Consider the following 18,581-nt stretch of genomic DNA (forward strand, 5'->3'; position numbering starts at 1 on the left):
CGACCGCACAAGTGATAAGCAATACCTAAGCCTTCCGGTTGCTCTCATTGGAAGAACTGCGAACAAATAATGGGCCTGCGAAGTCGATACCCACTATTTCAAAAGGGCGCGAGGCTAACAATCGGTTCTTAGGCAGAGGTGCGAATGGTTGGTTTCCTGCCTTTCCTTTCATACGTTTGCAGAGTAAACAGCGATGAATTATAGTCTTGACCGCTTGGCGAGCTTTGATCACCCAAAATCGTTTTCGCAGATAAACAAGCGTAAAATTCGTTCCACGATGAAATGTTTTTTCATGAGCTTCGATAATGATAAGAGACGTTAAGTGTGTGTTAAGGGTTTAATGACAAAATCTTCGAACACTTAGGAACCAATTGCCGGTTGCTAAGAGCATTTACTTCTTCTTTGAAAACTTCAAATTGAACCCTTTTTATCCAGAACAGTTCTGCTCTCCGTAGTTCATCCGCAGTCAGGTACTCTTTGAAACCTACTCTCTTTCGAAGCAGGTCAACGTATCTAAGCACATAAGCTGTAACACGAAGAAGCCTCCGGTATTGGCTGAATCGTTCAATTTGTATTGGATTATCAGGTACTGCACAGTCAGATTGAGTGGTCGACTGAGGAATAGTTAAAAGGCAAAAATCAACTGCGGTCATCGGAGTTTCGAAATCTTGGTCGGATATGGGCCACTCACTAATGTCGTTGTATAACCAAGACGGTCCGTTAAGCCAGGTCTCGCAACTCAGTAGAGTTTGTGCAGAAACACCCCGAGTCAATAGATCTGCGGGATTGATTGATCCTGGGCAATGATTCCAGTTGTCGTTAGCGGTTAGTTGCTGAATTTCTTGAACTCGGTTGTAAACGAATACATCTTTCTGGAATTTACTGCTACGAATCCAGTATAAAGTAATTTTTGAATCGGTCCATAAATATATTGAATCGAATTTCACTCTTAATTTCTCAACAAGATAGCAGCGCATCCTTGCGGCTTCCAGATCAGCACATAGTTCCATTTTGGGTAGTGTTATGCGTTTGTCACGAAGTCGACTTTTTGCATATAAAAACGAAATGCGAATGTTTTCATCCAGATTCCTACTTCTGATGTATGCAACAGATCCGTAAGCTCTTGGACTCGCGTCCGCGAAAATATGTAGCTGCTTCTCAACTTGATGTGGTGAATCGAATACATAGCGAGAAATCGTAAGGGCTCGTAGTAAATGTATTTCGGATACGCTTTTCTTCCATTCGTGCAGCATTGATGCCGGTAAAATTTCATCCCATGCCAAACTTTGTTTCCAAGCCTCTTGGAAAATGAGCTTCATTTTTATGACAAATGGTGATAACATTCCCAAAGGGTCATAAACAGATGCTAACGTTTGAAGAATGGTTCGTTTCGTTACTACATCGAAAGATATCTGTTGACAAAGCTTTTCCAGATCCACTGCAAGGGTATCAATTTCCATAAACCATATGAGTCCTAACACCTTGTGTTTTGAAATATTGTTGCTTTCATTTGTATCGAAAATTTGCCTTAGTTTCTCGTTGTTCGACTTCCATTTACGTATGTTCATCGATGCTCTGGACAATATTTCACGTGTTTCGTTGAACAATTTTACAGCCTCTTCAAAATCGTCAACACTTACGATTAGGTCATCCACATAAAACGATTCTTTTAGTAGTTCACAGGTTTCAGGAAAATTGATTGATTCATCCTCCAAATGTTTCAACAATGCTCCAATCAGAAGAAACGGGCTGCAGGTGACTCCGAAGGTTACCCTATTCATTTGAAGAATGATTATTGAAAGCAAATCATCCAAGGATAAAATCCAGAAAAAACGATGTACTTTTCGATCCTTTTGTGCCAGCTCTATCTGCAAGAAAGCTCGTTCGATATCGGCCGTAATTCCATGTTTGCCAAGCCTGAAGTTTAAAATCAATTTTAATATGTCTGGTAAAAGGTTTGGTCCTGACCACAATAAGTCGTTCAATGAGGGGTTACCACCAGATCGTGCTGATGCGTTAAACACAATACGCGTTTTTGTGGTCTCTCTTTCCTCCCCTCTTCCCACCGGTCGATGTGGCATAAAATAAGTCCGTTCGTTGGTTTTTTCTGCTTCATCGCAAATTTCTGCAACACCACTTGAAATCATCTCCCGTATGATTTCATCGTATTGTCTTAACTTTTCCGGATCCTCACTAAGCTTCACCAATGAACGTCGAAGTCCTTTGAGAGCGCCACCGCGGTTGTTATCAATAGTGCATTCGTCGTTTCTCCATAGCAATGATGCTTCATATCGCGTGCCATTTTTCCGAATGTGTTTTTCGATAATATCATCCACTTGAAGCTTATGATGATTTGATGTAATATCGTCAACAACCCATAATCGTTCAATCCGATCAACTAAAGATTCAAGTGAGTTGTCCTCAATTACACCAACATCGAGATTCGTAGATGTTACTGACGTGCCTTGGGTCGATATAGGCCCTTGTAGTGTCCATCCGAAAATGGTGTCAATGGCGACAAGGTTGTCGGTTATTCTTTTGAAGTCGTCTTTTACTATGGACCAGTAAATATCGGCCCCTATTAACATTCCGATTTCGAATTCCGTTTCATTTAAATATGAAGTATCCGCTAACTTAAGGCCAAGGATGTCCAATTCTGTGCTACGAACATACTGGAATGCAGTAGAGCAAATTTCTGGCACGACTATAGCCAGGATTTCGATCGCCTCGTCTGAATGTAAACTACGTAGTTTAATTCGAACGCGTTTAAAGAGCTTTGGCTCAGAGTTATTAGAATCTCCAAATGGTAAAATACGTAGCTTAACGGTATCATGTGTGTCGGGCTGCAGCCTCGCTACAATGTTTTCTTTGACAAACGTACGCTGCGAGCCACCATCCAGAATTATTCGTACTGGCACTGAACTTGAATTACTCGAAGCTATAATAGTAGCCGTTTGAAGAAGCACCTCTTCTGTTTGCAGTAAAGCTGATGCATACAATGTTGTTGTTGAGCCACAAGAGTTTGTTGCAGGTGCTACCGTTGTTGTTGAAGGTGCTACTGTTGTTCTATTTTTAGCTTTAGGTCGGTATGTTGGGTCGTGCATAGACGTAGCATGATTACTTCCACAAAGAGAACACTTTACACGTTTATTGAAGCATCGCTTAGCATTGTGTCCCTTTTTGGTGCATTTAAAGCAATACCCCATGCTTTTCAAAATTGTCTTCTTCTCTGCAAGCGATAACGTCGTTTTACAATTTCCCGTTAAATGACTGTTTGATTTGTAAAAGCAGCAAAACTCAGCTATGTTCGTAGTGGTGAGTAACCCAGCAGCCATTTTACATGTATTTGCGAGTTTTGTTGTTCTCGTTCTCCGGTCATTTGTCAGCTCGGCCATTTCGAGAGAGGAGATCTCTTCTTTAATAAATGACAGAATATCATTTAGCTGATCACCACCACAACTACTGTGCTCGCTAATACCCACCGATAGTGATGTATTTTCGTCTTCGATTGAACGTGCAGCTTTATCTTGCTTACTCGGATGTAGCCTATGAAAATCGATCACTAAATCATGAGGCAAACAATGCAGAATTAAACTTCTCAGCATTATAGAGTACTGTGACGATGGAACATTAAGTGCGGTAAGTGACCTTGTATGGGCTCTTATGTCTGTGTATAATTTCCTCAATTTTGTCACGTCATGACGAGAGTTTATTCGAAAAAGGTTCATCAGCTGCTGCATCGTATGATCGACGAGCTTATCGACGTTTCCATACTGTTCCAGCAACAACGAAACAGTCGAATCATAGTTGGCGTTTGTTGGTGTAAAACCAGCAATTGTATCTGCCGCCTTGCCAACCAAATGATTTGATAAATAATTAAATTTATCAGCACCGGTTAAATCCGTTCGGTCATGAACCGCTACACGAAAGCGTTCCTAGAAAGGGAGCCACTCATGAAAATGACCACTGAAAACTTTTAACGAAAGTTTTGGCAATTTAGCAGAGCTAAATGTGTGCTCCTTTTTTCGTTCAATACTTAGGCTAGATGATGATGAAGTGTCAAGATTATCGCGGCATTTTCGTAACCGTTTTAGTCTCTGGTTTAGGTGCGATAAAATGTTCGCGGCTTTATCTTCATACTCGTAAATCGTTTCAAATTCTTTCTGGGCATTTTCTAGCTTTATAGAAGGTCGAATTTCATCATTGCATTTTCGTAACGTACCCAAAACTGAATTTATGCGTTCGATAAAGCTCACAAGTTCGTCTTCAATAAGATCAATGTCTTCCGTTTTATCACTTTTGGAATCTGAGCTGTTTAAATATTCGGACGCACTATTTGTTAATTTCGTTAACTGCCCACGATAAACCGCTCGTTATGTCCATGTTTATTTTTTTTTCACTCCGACTTACGTTCCGATAAAGGTATTCCGACTTACGTTCCCGGGTTTCGGCACCAGATTTTAAAACAATTGGTTGAATTCAATTATTTTATTTAGAACTAAGAATAGAATATAAGCGAAAATGAAATATTATGAGTTATCGATATATGCGGTTCGGGAGTTTAGCTCAGACTAATTTAAAGAAAAATGCAAGCAAAAATTTTGATTACAATTACATAGACTTCAAGTTGTATGTGTAAAGAAAAGAGAAAATATTACAATAGGCAAGTATCAAAAAGAATTCAACAGAGATCGCCCTGCCACAGTGCGCAGTGGCGGTGGAATCCGGAAAATTGAAACAAACGTTTGATTGCTCCAAAAAAGGCTTCGGGAAATTAAGAAATTTTAACAATTCACGGTAAAGATTAGGCAATTTTCAACCCAATCCTCGAAGGGGTGTGGAGGTTATGAAGGTGGACGAGAGGATTCCTCCTTTTCAACCCTAATCAAAACTCATAGCGACCACCCTATCCTTAGAGAAGCTATGACCCCTCAAAGGGTTTTTGATATCATTATGTAAGTGTTTAATTAATATCCCCGGAAAGGAAAGGGATAAGTGTGGTACGCAAGAGAAAAAGAAATATTCTTCTTTTCTACCCCGTTATTGAACTGTGCAGATCTCCACTTCCTTTAAAATTTATGGTGCTCCAAAATGGGTCTATATTGGGGTAAAATCTGTGAAATTTAATTTTAAGCTTCAGCCTCGGAAAGGGATAGGGAAGGGTAGGGAAAGGGAAGTGTATGAAGAGAGGTAGCAAGGTTATGGGTGGCAAGGCAAAAAGTGCTCTCTCTTCATACAATCTGAAAACTTGCTGCATTCACCCTTCCTTAAATAGTTTTGGCCCTTGAGAAGCAGGCCATTTTGATACCATTATCGTAAACTTTGATCTGCCAACAAAACTTCCGGAGGGGTCGGGAGTAAAGTGATTATGTAGAAGGACGGAGGGAGTTCCTTTCTCTACAGGGTGCGGTTGAAAAACCAAACTATACCAGAATGATACCAAAATGTCCCTTCCCCCCTTTGAAGCCCCATAACTTTCCCAGGTTACCCACGCAATTTTTAGTTGAAGAGGGAATACTCCCGCCTCTACGAATTCTCCTCTCCTTTCAGGACTCGGGTTGAAAATTCAACCTTTATCCAGGTCATTAGAAAAACATACCTTACCCTTAATTTCCTAATGCCGAATTTTAATAAAATAACGAAAACTAAAGCGAAAGCTAACAATTTTTTTCGTAGATAACATTCACTCCAAAGCATAAAGTATCATCAGCTTTCTCTCTACAATTCCTTTTTATTTGATACTACACTGTATCCGTTAATTGATGGCGTAAAACTGCCAACCAAAACTAACAGCTCAACTACCAAATCATATTTCCACCCCCACGGGATGATCTCTGTCAACTCTTTCTTAATGAAAAATTGCAGACGAAGAGAAATGAAGGCGGGTCTCCCGGGCCTACAAACAGAACAAGCTGTACCAACTTCTCCACCAGATTGAAGGTTATGTAGGGCACGCAAAAGAATTGTTACAAAGCCAGATAAACAGCCTTGGAATGGATAGATTACACAATGACAAACCCGGCGAAAGAAATGGACAAACGATTTGTTCATTCTCCACTGAACCTGCCCTCCCTGTTCAGAAGCTAGCCGACACCTTGTCTCAATATAAGACCGATGTAACAGCAGAACAGGAAATTGTTTCCTGGATGAAGACCACTACACTATATAATATTATAGTGGCCATCCAGTAAATCATGTTCTCGGGGTATCTCTTCTAGTCAACCAAAAAATGAAACCGGCCGTTATCGACTTTGAAAGCATAGCATAGCAACGCACTGTGCGTTTGCGAGGCAAATTTCAAAGTGTAAACCTAATTAACCATTACAGAGGAATCTGCAGAATCGGAGAAGGATACCTTCTACGGGGTAGTAGAGCGGAAAAGCCTATTCCAGATATGATATCAAAATCATATTTGGAAACTCTTGACGGTTAACTAAGAATGGAGACCGTATTCAGGCTCCCATAGCTTACATAAAAATGAAAACGGACTGCGGATTATTCAATTAGCAATATCGCACAAGATTCAAGTACCTAGTTTGGCCATCTCGTAGCCTTGATGAATACCAAAATAGGCTCGGATCATTGACTCGTTGCCATCGCACCCCGAGTTCGAATAACAACACCATGTCGAATTCCCTGTGACAATAAGGTAACAGTGAATACTGAAGCCATCCGTAACTAAATCCACCGTAACATGTGTAAGGAGGAAATGGATACCGCAATAATCCGAGCTAACAAAGATCCTGGAGATGAAGCATCGATAAAAGATTTTCACAACCACCTGAATAACGTGATCGTTATTGCGACCACAAAAATACTTGGCCAAAAGCAAGGCAGAACGACTCTTTCGACGATGAATGTAAGCTAGCAACGAAAGGGAAGAATGCTATATACCAGGCAGAGCAACAAACTCAAAAAAGCAGGCAGGTGCTGAGACCTAAAACAAACTCCGTCCTTGGAAACAGCAAAAGGAAGCCTGGGAAGACCAACAAGTCAGAGAACTCGAAAAGTACAAGGAGTAACCGAGCCAGGCGCAGAAGTTTTACTAACAATTCAGAAGGATGAAGCCATATGCACTTAAGTACTTATCCTGTGGAAAAAAAAGAACAAAATCTGTTTTCTAACCGTGCGAGCATATTGGAACAAATGGTTGAGTATTTGGATGAATTACTCAACAACCAGAGCACGGGTGAGTTCAAAGCCTCACAAACTGAAGACGAGGGAAAAATACTGCTACCGCTAACCATGGAAGAAACAGTCCGTGCAATCTAAGGGCTTAAGAATCACAAGGAGGAACTGATGGAATTAAACCCGAACTGGTTATACATGGAGGTGACCAACTATACTAAACGGTTCACCAACTTATGCTCAACCAATCAATGTTTAATGACCAGCAACAGGACATTATCTGTCCAGTACATAAAATGATCTTCACAATCACCTGAGGAACGTTATCATGGATACGGCCACAAGCATACTTGGTCGCAGCCGCAAAAGCAGTCGGAACGGCTGGTTTGACGATGAATGTAAGTTAGCAACGGAACGGAAGAATGCCGCATACCGAGTAATGTTGCATTCTCAAAGAACGCGGGCACACGCAGAGACTTATCACCAACTCCGTCGAGCGGAGAAGCGACTTCACAGACGGAAAAAGGAAGCCTGGGAGAACCAACAAGTCTGTGAACTAGAAAAGTACAGGGAGCAACCGCACCAGGTGCGGAAGTTTTACCAACAAGTCAGCAGGATAAAGCCCTATACACCTCGATGCTCATCCTGCCGGGACAAAAAGGGAAATCTGATTTCCGACAGAATGGGCATATTTGAGCGATGGGCTGAGTACTTTGATGAGCTACTGAACAACCAGAACATCGGCGAGTTTGAGGTCCCGCCAACTGAAGACGACGGACAAATACGGCCACCACCAAGTTTAGGGGAAACAGTCCGTACAATTCATCGGCTAAAAAATCATAAGTTGCCAGGAGCCGATGGAATTACAGCCGAATTGGTTAAATATGGAGGCGACCAGTTACACCAAGTGGTTCATCAACTTGTGCTCAAGGTATGGGACAGCGAATCAATGTCTGACGATTGGCAACGAGGCATTATCTGTATCATACATAAAAAGGGAGATACCACACAGTGTAGCAATTATAGAGGTATCACGTTGCTGATTACCATCTATAAGATATTCTCCACTATCTTGCTAGGCCGGATAGCTCCATACGCCCAGAACATCATTGGTCCATACCAAAGAGGCTTCACTCCAGGCAAATCAGCAACAGATCAGATTTTCTCTCTGGGGCGAGCGATGGAAAAACTGTTGGAATATGGACAACAGTTGCACCATCTGTTCATCGACTTTAAAGCCGCCTATGATAGCATAGCCAGCGTAAAGCTGTACACGGCCATGAGAGAATTCGGTATCCCGACGAAATTAATAAAACTGACTAGGCTGACCCTGACCAATGTGCGAGGCCAGATAAAAGCAGCAGGATCACTCTCAAGACCATTCGACATCAACAACAGTCTACGACAAGGGGATGCGCTATCATGCGTCCTCTTTAACCTGGCCCTGGAGAAAGTGATCCGTGACGCTGAGGTAAATGCAAGAGGTACGATCCTCTTCAAGTCCACCCAACTACTGGCCTATGCTGACGATCTCGACATCATGGGAAGAACCACCCGAGACATACAAACTGCCTTCATCCCGATCGAGCAGGCGGCGCGAGATGTTGGGCTGCACATCAATGAAGGCAAGACAAAATATATGGTGGCAACGTCAGCACCGAAGAAGAATCAACCAACAACATCCAACTGCACTGGTCAAACACGAAGAAAAATAAGTATAGGAGAATACAACTTTGAGACCGTTGATAATTTCTCCTATCTAGGGTCGAAAATCACAACCGATACCAGCTACGATGATGAAATCCGCGGACGGTTGTTGTCAGCCAACAGAGCCTACTTCAGCTTACAAAGACTGTTCCGCTCGAAACGTCTCACCATAGGGTCAAAGCTCTTACTGTACAAGGCTATGATCTTGCCAGTCCTCATGTATTCCTCGGAAACTTGGGTTCTTAGCAAGAAAAATTGCGAACTCTTGGCGCGTTCGAGAGAAGAATCCTCCGTAGAATTTTTGGCCCCCTACATGAGGGTGGACGATTCCGTAGCCTACACAATGATGAAATCTATGAGCGATACCATGACCGTCCGGTTGTGGATAAAATCCGGCTCAATAAGTTACGGTGGGTGAGTCACTTAATCCGTATGGATGAGGATGATCCCATCCGGAAAGTCTATAAGGGCAATATGTATGGTAGAAAAAGAAGACGAGGCAGACCCTGTCTAAGATGGAGCGATGGCGTAGGTCAGGACGCCACACAGCTTTTAGGGATATCGAATTGGTGGACCGCGGCGCAAAACCGGGATGTCTGGAGCTCCTTATTAAGGCAGGTCTAGACCGGATACCGGTTGTTGCGCCGTTGATGATGATGATGACATATAAAGGGGGATATTACTTAGTGCAATTATAGAGCTATCACGTTGCTGAGTACTATCTAATAATATTCTCTGTTACCTTGTTAGACCGAATATGCCCAGAACATCACTGCCCCATCCCAAAGGGACTCCGCTATAGACAAATCAGCGGGAGATCAAATTTCCTTTCTCAACAAGCAGCGAAAAACTGCTTGAATATGGCATTAGTGGCACAATTCATTCATCAACTTTAAGACCGCCTATGGTACCGCAGGGTAAAACTGTACACGGTCATGAGAGAACTCAGTATCCCAACGAAATTAATAAGCAGGATGACTCTCGAGATCATTCACAGTCAATAACGGTCTAAGACAAGAGGATGCCCTATCAGGATGCCTGAATCTGAAAAAAGTAATCCGTGATGCTAATGTAAAGGCAAGAGGCCCATCGTATTCCAGTCCACGCAACTACTAGACTTGAGTTCTCAGCAAAAGAAGTTGCAAACTCTTAGTCGCATTCGCAAGAAGAACCCTCCTAATAATTGTTGGCTCTCTGCAGAAGTAGCTTATACAACGAAGAAATTAATTAGATGTACCATGACCATTTCGTTGTGGATAAAATCCTACTCAATAGGTTAAGGTTCATTTAATCCATTTAGGTGAGGATGATCCAACCTAAAACGCCTATAAAGGCAATATCTATGATAGAAAAAGAGGAGGTAGAAGAGCTAGGCTCAGATGGAACGATGACATAGGCCAGGACGCGGGCAAGTTTTTAGGGATATCGAATCAATGGACCTCGACGAAAAATCGAGATATCTAGAGATCCTTACTTGGGCAGCCCTAAACCGGATACCGATTGTTACGTCATTGATGATATTGATGAAACAATGCCTTTTCGGGCGCGAGATGGTACCATAAACATTCTTTCCCAAAATCTTTTGAGAAAGGCATTAAGAGCTTCGTCCAGGAAAAAGCTGTTATTTTTTAATCATATAGCCTCGCAAAATTCCTTCAGACCCGGCCTGCTATCCTTCTATAAGTTTGCTTCCTTCCCTAAGTAAAATTTTTGAGAAAATTGTCCTTATTCGGATTCAGAACGTACTTTTGAGACTAGAAATATTGTATGCCTTTCAATTCGACATGTGTTCTCTCGATGTATGCGCATTTGATTATTATGAATTTTTATTATTATTATTTGAATATTATGGTAAAAGTCAGGAAAAACAAAGTTAACGCTCCTGAAACGTAGGCGGTTTTCTTCCCTCACTGATGGGTTGAAATGATTTCTTCCGAACCCGACATCATAATCGTAAAAGGCCAGATGAGGCTGCTGACCAAATGCCTCCAAATGGTCTATGACAGGCCATTTCTGTGACGCTTTTCCACAGCGAGTATCAAATATCCCCCTTCAGACAACCGCCGCTGGATCGCTGGATTCACTAGTTTGTGCTAAGATGTATCCTAATAAATAAGATAGGAAACAGGAAGAATATGTGGAAGATGTGGATGTTCCGAGCTGACCAAAAGAGCGAACAAAAGGGATATATGACACCAGCTAGACAGATAACTAGATGGCCTGAAGTTATTATTCCACTCTTGGTATTAGCAATCATTCTTTCATAAAAAAATGTTGACTTTCTTTATTTTAGCGAATACTTTAGTATGGATTTTCTGCCTTGAAAAATTAGTTAATATCTGTAGAAATCCTCGAGAAAGTTTCTGGGCCTAATGAAGTTTGAAAAGTTGAAAACTAATATTCCCAAGCACTGGCTACATAAGATAAGCAGCTGGGCTAGCTGCCAACATGCAAGGTGACTGCATCATTACCGAATGAATGGGGTTCCTCCGTCGCCTACATATATATGTAAAATATGGACAGCAGTTTTTCAAGCTAAGAAAAGTAAAGTTAATTATCTCTTTCCGTACTTTTCCTCCCGATATGTATAGACTAAAAGCTCATTGCAAATAAACTCTTTTTAGCAATATTGTGGAAAATTCCGGACCTCTGGACGAGTAAGCATTTCCCACGTATTAACCTTAAAGTACACCTAAGCTTGGCAGCACATATTTTGATTAGCAATCTATACCATTAAAGCAAAACCTTCAGCTATTGAAAATATTTACATTACCCCATTGTTGACTTCGCATTGCAATGCCAAAATGGCTTCCATGGATTCAACACAATATCCACAACCGATGCACGTACAAAAGTACTACCCGAAAATTTTCCCATGTCCAAATTTCAAGTCATGCTGCTTCTAGAAGATCATTATAGTCGAGGCCATCTCATCTTTTCCCAGCAGAATCGGGTAAACATCGAATCATGTCTTCAGCTAATCGCCGAACATTTGAAGGAAAGTGCTAATTCCATTATTTTCCACTTCCGATATACATATGTATAGGCGGTCAGCAAACAATACGTGCTGATTTCAACACTAATATTATGTGGAGGTGCTTCTCGCAGGAACACATGAGATGGGCTTGTTTGCATTAAGTGTGTAATCGTGAAGACGAAAATGATTGTCAGCTTCTAGGAAGGCTGTAATAGAATTAATCGTTAGCAGGGAAGGAAAAATTCTATTATTATAAAAAGTTACAATATTTTGGTAATATGGTAAATTAGTATCAAACAAAGGTTTCATTATGAAGGACGTCGCCTAATGAGCAAGGATCACAGTGTGTGTTCCAAAACTATTATATATCCTTTTGCCAAACTTGTTTTTCTATACATTAAAGTAATTAGCCAATACAATCGCGTTTCCTAAACTACAATCCAACATCGGAAAAAGTCCTAGTAACGAGCAGTAAATTGACTTTGAAAGGAAAACACAGGCTCGTAAAATCGACTGACTTTTTCGGAGCCGTTTCAATATGTGTCTCCACCTTTCTTTCTTGTTAGACAAAATTCTCTGACATCAGAATACTTTATTTTATTACCTATTTTGTGGGAATTTTACATTCTAATAAATAAATATAGAACTATGTGCAAACTTTCGCCGAATCCTTTTTGTTACACATCGTGGAAACTATAGGATCACAACAGCGACAACTTTTCCGAAACTGTTTATATCATTCTTACAAACACAAAACATATCAGCCATCCTATTTCCCAGCTTTCTACTTTTCCTTTATCTCATTAATGTACGGAGCTGGAGCAATCATCTAAGGACAATGAGAGAACGTAAAAGTTTTTCCATTGTTGCTATTGCTTAACGCTTAACTTAATTGAATGCTATTAGGTGCAAGCGTTTATTCTGCTCCATGTCTCTGTACGTCCTTGCCGGACAGAGCAAGACCTAATGATACATTGCTTTTGTCTTAATTGTTAGGTAGTAATTAGTCAATTGCAAACCATCCTTGAAGCTTTTATAATTCAAATATAATGAGAAGTATCCTTACTCTGTGATATCGGGAGAAGATTATGCGCGCTTTCCATCTAATGTCGTTATTGTGCTGGAATAGTCTTCTGGAAAGAAAGTTTCCACTAGCCAATTAAATTACCAAGGACACCTTTCATCTTTCGAGGATTATTTTCTCCTTTTCCGAAAAGCACACTTTCCACCTTACACATTTCAATAATAGTAAATTTAAACTGGTGTAAGCTGGTCGCGTGATATACTTCACGCGCTTTTTCCTCCCCATCTTGTTTGCAATTTTTCGAACAGTACTCCGTGCCTTTTCTTCGGTTTGCTGACATATCTTTCTGGATACACCGTATTTTGACCAATTGTCTTTCGAGAATAAAGTCCTCCTTATGTGTTTGACGAACACTATCACTCAGATAAAAGAAGTCAAACTTGGCCTTCACTTCTACAAAATGACGACATAAGTCAATCATCTTTCTTCAAAAGTCATAATTTTTTTTTAAACCGAACCAATTAATAATTATTTTTTTTCCACTCTCAACAAGGCTTCTCACTCACAGTTATCACTTATTTTCCCTATTTGGCCGTGTCGTTGGCTGCTACAATAGTCTTTTACACAATGTTTTTCAAAAGACCGTTATAAATTGTCTGAACGGGTCCTTAAAGGCAGCCAACCAAATTTCAAGGAAAATAAAAGCAACATTTAAGTAACAGTCAATACCGTGGATCAGCAAGTAGCTGAACATGCAAATCAACGTGAAAGAAACAACTGGTTTAATGGCGAACATGAGCATGCATTAATAAAAAAAATTGAAACACCAGGTCTGGGGCGAAACGCGAATAAAATTATTTGGGGTTTAAGTATGACTCTGCCTTTTGCTATTTTACCTAATACTAACACTAAGTGCCAAGCATTTAGACTCGGACGATCCTACTTACTTAAAAGATAAAAGGGCGCTGGCAACTGGTTTTAGTCAAACTTCTGACTAAAGATTCCGGTCCAGGTTAAGGAGCATCACAATTGTATAATGCTGAAGCAGGATGCTTTCTGCGAACAATTACAGACAGTTCAAAAGGGGTTTCCTCAAGGTGACATTGTGATCGTGATGGGTATATGAGTGCCAAGGTGAATTCTGACAACACCTTGCTCGGACATGTGATGAGGAAATACGGTCCCACCAAATTCATCTTCGACCGCTTGTATTATATAATCTTGCTTTCGCTTGACAGTAGGAAAGATATTTTGCCGGGCGGACGGCAGATGTGCTGATTAACCCGCTTGAGAATATCGATGAACATTAGGCCACCATCAAAAATGCTTTTTTTTCTCGGGTGTTGCGCAGATCATTGGCCACATCCCGGAGGGGAGTGATTAGATCTGGCTAACTACAGAATCGTGAAAGCGGATCGATTTGCCGAAAGAATTGAAAGCTTTATTGACGGCTGCGAGTGATAGGGGGCCGGACGCGTTTGAACGCCTATACCAAGTGGAATTCCGCTAAGTCCAACGTCATACCAAGCCATTACAAAAGGAAAGATACTGCAGAACGCAATGATTTCAGAAGTGTTAACCGCAAATCCTTCAAAGGTCCGGTGAAAGACGTCAATGATCGAGTTCTTATCGATGATAACAAACGATTAAAAAGGTGCAACCATATCACATCCGTTGAAATTCTGCCTCTTGTTGATGAAATTACTAGTCACAGTAATATTCGAATACGGACTTTTCCTCCCAACAGAAGAGAAATCATTTCGGCCATCAATGCCCTCAAACGGTGTAAAGCCGGGCTTGACGGTCTCCCCGCACAGTTGTTAATCGCTGCACCTGCAGTTTCTGCAGATCTGCTAGTTCCACTCCTAGGAAAACCAGAGAGTAGAAGAAAGAAATGCTTGTTAAGATTCCGTTTTGAGTGTAATAATGGGGGGAGGGGTAACTGTGCGCCTTACAGTCGCCAAAAAATAACTAAAATAATCTTGGAACGCATCAAAGAACATCTCAGTACACACCGGCGGCATCTTTTAACGACCAGCATAAATCCTGGTTCTAAATAACAATAAACGAAGATTCACCTGCGCATCTTCTTTCCTCCGTATGACCCTTATAAATATTTCGGTCTTTATCATTTGCCATATCTCGCCATACCCGACTCAGGTCAAATGTTTTCTTTCACAACATGTCCTGTTGTTGAATAATAAACGAAGATGCATTTGCGCATCTTCGCTGCTCAGAATGACCCTAATAAAAGGATTGGATTTTACTTAGATAGAAAGGATTTTACGTAGATAAGAACCATATGTTAATATGTGTTATGTATTAGATAGTTTCATAGAAGATAAGGAACATATGTATATTATGTAAATAATTTAAAGGAAATATAAATACGAGGTGACCGAGAAGGAACCTCAGTCTTGTTTCGACATTACAATAGTCTTGTTTCTATATCGCAGTACGGAAGTACTAAAAGAAACAAATGTGTAACAAATACACACTAAGTGTTGTTACTTAACTGGCGCAGTCGGTTCGCGGTTTTAAAAAGATAAAGTGAAAATTCATTTTTTACGCAAGACCAGTAAAACCATGAAAAGTCTTCTCGAACCCTTTTTTAAGGTTTTGTTAAAATCGGTTTACTGTCTGTCTGTCTGCCTGTCTGTCTGTCCGTCTGTGAACGCTCACGCATATAGTGAGTTACATCCTTTTACGACGAATTTAAAGCAATTTAAAGCAATACATGCAAAAGGAGGGTGTAAATTTTTTTTTCACCAAATATAGTCATGTGGAGTATCAAATCAAAGGTCTCAGTTAATACTTTTCGAAGCCGATCTTAGTTTTGAATTTCGTTGAAAAGGTGGGGAGTGCGAGGGGTTGAAAGTGATCATTTTTTTAACGAACCCATTCTCAAGAACTACCAAACCCAAAAATCTGAAAAAAATCAGGGGGCTGCCACTGTATGGTGCCTAGGCTCCGAAATACCCTCCATACCGATACCTGTTCAAATAAAGTTAATAATAGCATATTACTATAATTTTTAGTAATTGACAGGAAAACTCCCCTTAAGTTCACCCTAGAATCACAAAATTTTGCAGCAATGTAGGCTACAGTATAGAGCAAGAGCCCGCCAAACTGGGTGAAAATCGCACTATTACCAACAAAGTTATACTAGGTCAAAGCTGTCGCTCCTGGGCAAATTCAAGACTATGAATGTCAATATCACTTGAAAGTGGCTATTTTCACATAATATATGAATATTTTACGTGCCACATGCTAATGGGACAAATGCATACTCAAATCTCTTTATAAAAGAAATACACAAAACCTTTCATACCTGAAGCGTCTAGCTTCCGGTATCCCGACTTGTTTGGTCTTTGTGCGACGACGAGAGACCGGGAAGATCGAGAAACTGGAAGAATTAATTAAAAAAATTCGATTCAGTCCAAATAAAAACAAAAAAGGATGGACTACAACAAGTTATCATCGTTTATTTCATCCATCCCTCCGTTCGATGGAAATCAGTCGGATTTGTATCCATTTATCAGGGCCATAGATGCCATCAAAAGTGATTTGAATCATAGTGAATTTAAAGTGCAGCTGACACAGCAAATATTATTGCGAATCACCGGAAGAGCATGACAGGCGATATTGACGTATAATCTGAGCTCGTGGGACGACGTGAAAAGGACGCTTATCACTCATTTCGACACAGCAGAGACAGAATTGCAGCTACAGGAACGACTATGCAGTGCGACGTTTACAACAGCAAGCCAAAGGATGAAATAATTAAAAGTAGATATCTCATGGCGAAAAACATATATATAAATAAGTGCCCAGAACCACTCAAAAGTGTTCTCTTAGCAAGAAATCCTGCTACTTTGGAGGATATTAGAGTAATCCTTCATGAAACAGGCTATCTCCATTTTGGACAGAATAAATTTCGAGGGAAGCCAAATTCCCAAAATTTCTATAGAAATTTAAATCACAATTCAGGTACGCCTGTTAATTGTACTATGAATCCCCAGTGGTTAAACCAACAGCCACAGTACCAAATGGGAAACAATAATTCGCGTTTTAGTAACAATTCGCAAATTAATAATAATCCTTCAAGAAATAGAGGTTCAAGTTCGAGAAACTATCATAACCAACCTGTAGACCATTCATTACCAACTGATAGGTCTATGAATACGTTTAATTCAAATAACACATCACTACATATACATGATGATAATCAGGATTTTCATTTACCTGCCTCGGATTGTCAAAAACAATTTTACCCATTCTTAAATTAACTATCAATGGTCATTTATTTCGTTGCTTGATTGATACTGGATCATCAACAAGTATTATGCCAGCCGCAAAAGTACAATATTCTAGTAGGGAAAATTGAGAGAGCCAGCTTACCTCCATACACTTGATGGAAAAATCGAATGCACTGAGTTAATTAGGACATTTGCACCAGAAGAGTTTGGTGTTAAAGCTATTATGAATTGGAAAATAGCCAACATTTCTTTTCAAAATGTTGATGCTATAATCGGAATTGATATTTTAGTAGCATTAGGAGCCAGTATTGATATATCTCGTTCCGAACTTAAGATCAATGGTAATGTAATACCATTTGGGACTGACATTCCAACTCAAATCATTCAGGAATTCTCAAACGCTATTGATAACATTGAGACCCAAATAGATCAACAACCAGATCCTAATACTCACTCTATTGAAGAGGTAGAATTAATAGAGAGAATTAAAAATGAATTTCATGATTTGGAATACGATTCAAAGAAGAAGTTAACATTCACGCATCAAATAAAACATACTTTGAAATTGAAAACTGGTGAGCCAATTTACCAGAGAAACTATAGATTGCCTTTTCATACTAAAGACTTTATTAAAAAACAAATTAAAGAAGATTTGGCACATGGAATTATACAGCCATCTTCAAGTCCATATAATTCGCCCGTATTGGTGGTACCCAAAAAGGGAGATACATATCGATTAGTTATCGATTTTCGAAAAATCAATTTGGTGACTGTCGAAGACAGATACCCAATTCCACAAATTGATGATATTCTAGGAAAATTGGGTAATGCTAACTAATTGATCTCGCGAAGGGATTTCATCAGATCGAAATAGACGCCAAGGATCGACTTAAGACGGCCTTTTCGACTGATGAAGGGCATTTCGAATTCACCCGAATGCCATTTGGATTAAAAAATTCGCCAGCAACTTTCCAAAGATTGATGAACACAATCTTACAGGAATAAGTTAATTCAACATGTATTGTGTATAAGGACGATATTTAAGTGTTTAGCACTTCACTGCAAGAACATGAAGTCGCTCTGCGCAAAGTACTATCTAATCTGCGTTCTGCTAATTTAAAGATTCAAATGTCCAAATCTCAATTTTTAAAAAAATCTACCGAATTTTTAGGGCATATTATTACTAAAGATGGTATCAAACCAAACCCTAAGAAAGTTGAAGCGGTTCGCAATTTTCCGATACCAAGGACCACGAAAGAAGTAAAGTCATTTCTAGGACTAACTGGTTTTTATCGAAAATTTGTAAAAGACTACGCATTAATAGCTTGACACTCACTTTGAAGAAAACAAACTTAGTGAATCCGACAAACCCGGAATATATCAAATCATTCGAGAAATTAAAGAGCTACATTCTGAATGAACCCATTTTAACACATCATGATTTTAATAAAGTGTTCACTGTGACAACAGATGCTTCAAATTTTGC

At 40.0% G+C, this 18,581-nt stretch overlaps 2 protein-coding genes across 2 annotated transcripts in view; one reads left to right on the forward strand and one right to left on the reverse strand.

The window, feature by feature from the left end:
- The window catches only part of LOC119657917 (D(1A) dopamine receptor), a 251,021-nt gene that overhangs the window by 150,415 nt on the left and 82,025 nt on the right, over positions 1-18,581 (forward strand). The window lies entirely within an intron of this gene.
- LOC119658153 lies at positions 330-17,114 on the reverse strand. The gene is made up of 2 exons (XM_038065421.1): positions 17,082-17,114; positions 330-3,935 (listed from the first exon to the last, which is right to left on the reverse strand). Exons 1-2 carry the CDS (start codon positions 17,112-17,114, stop codon positions 330-332), a joined length of 3,639 nt encoding a protein of 1,212 aa, XP_037921349.1.

The sequence above is a fragment of the Hermetia illucens genome, chromosome 5, assembly GCF_905115235.1.
Source record: "Hermetia illucens chromosome 5, iHerIll2.2.curated.20191125, whole genome shotgun sequence".
In the NCBI taxonomy this organism is placed as follows: Eukaryota; Metazoa; Arthropoda; class Insecta; order Diptera; family Stratiomyidae; genus Hermetia; species Hermetia illucens.

What these genes read in the sequence shown, in the direction of transcription:
- LOC119658153 (XM_038065421.1), bottom strand. Translation starts at nt 17,114, where the DNA reads ATGGGTAAAATTGTTTTTGACAATCCGAGGCAG. An exon ending in TTTTTGACAATCCGAGGCAG is followed by an intron (nt 3,936 to 17,081) that starts GTAAATGAAAAT and finishes CTCCCTTTCTAG; the next exon opens with GAACGCTTTCGTGTAGCGGT.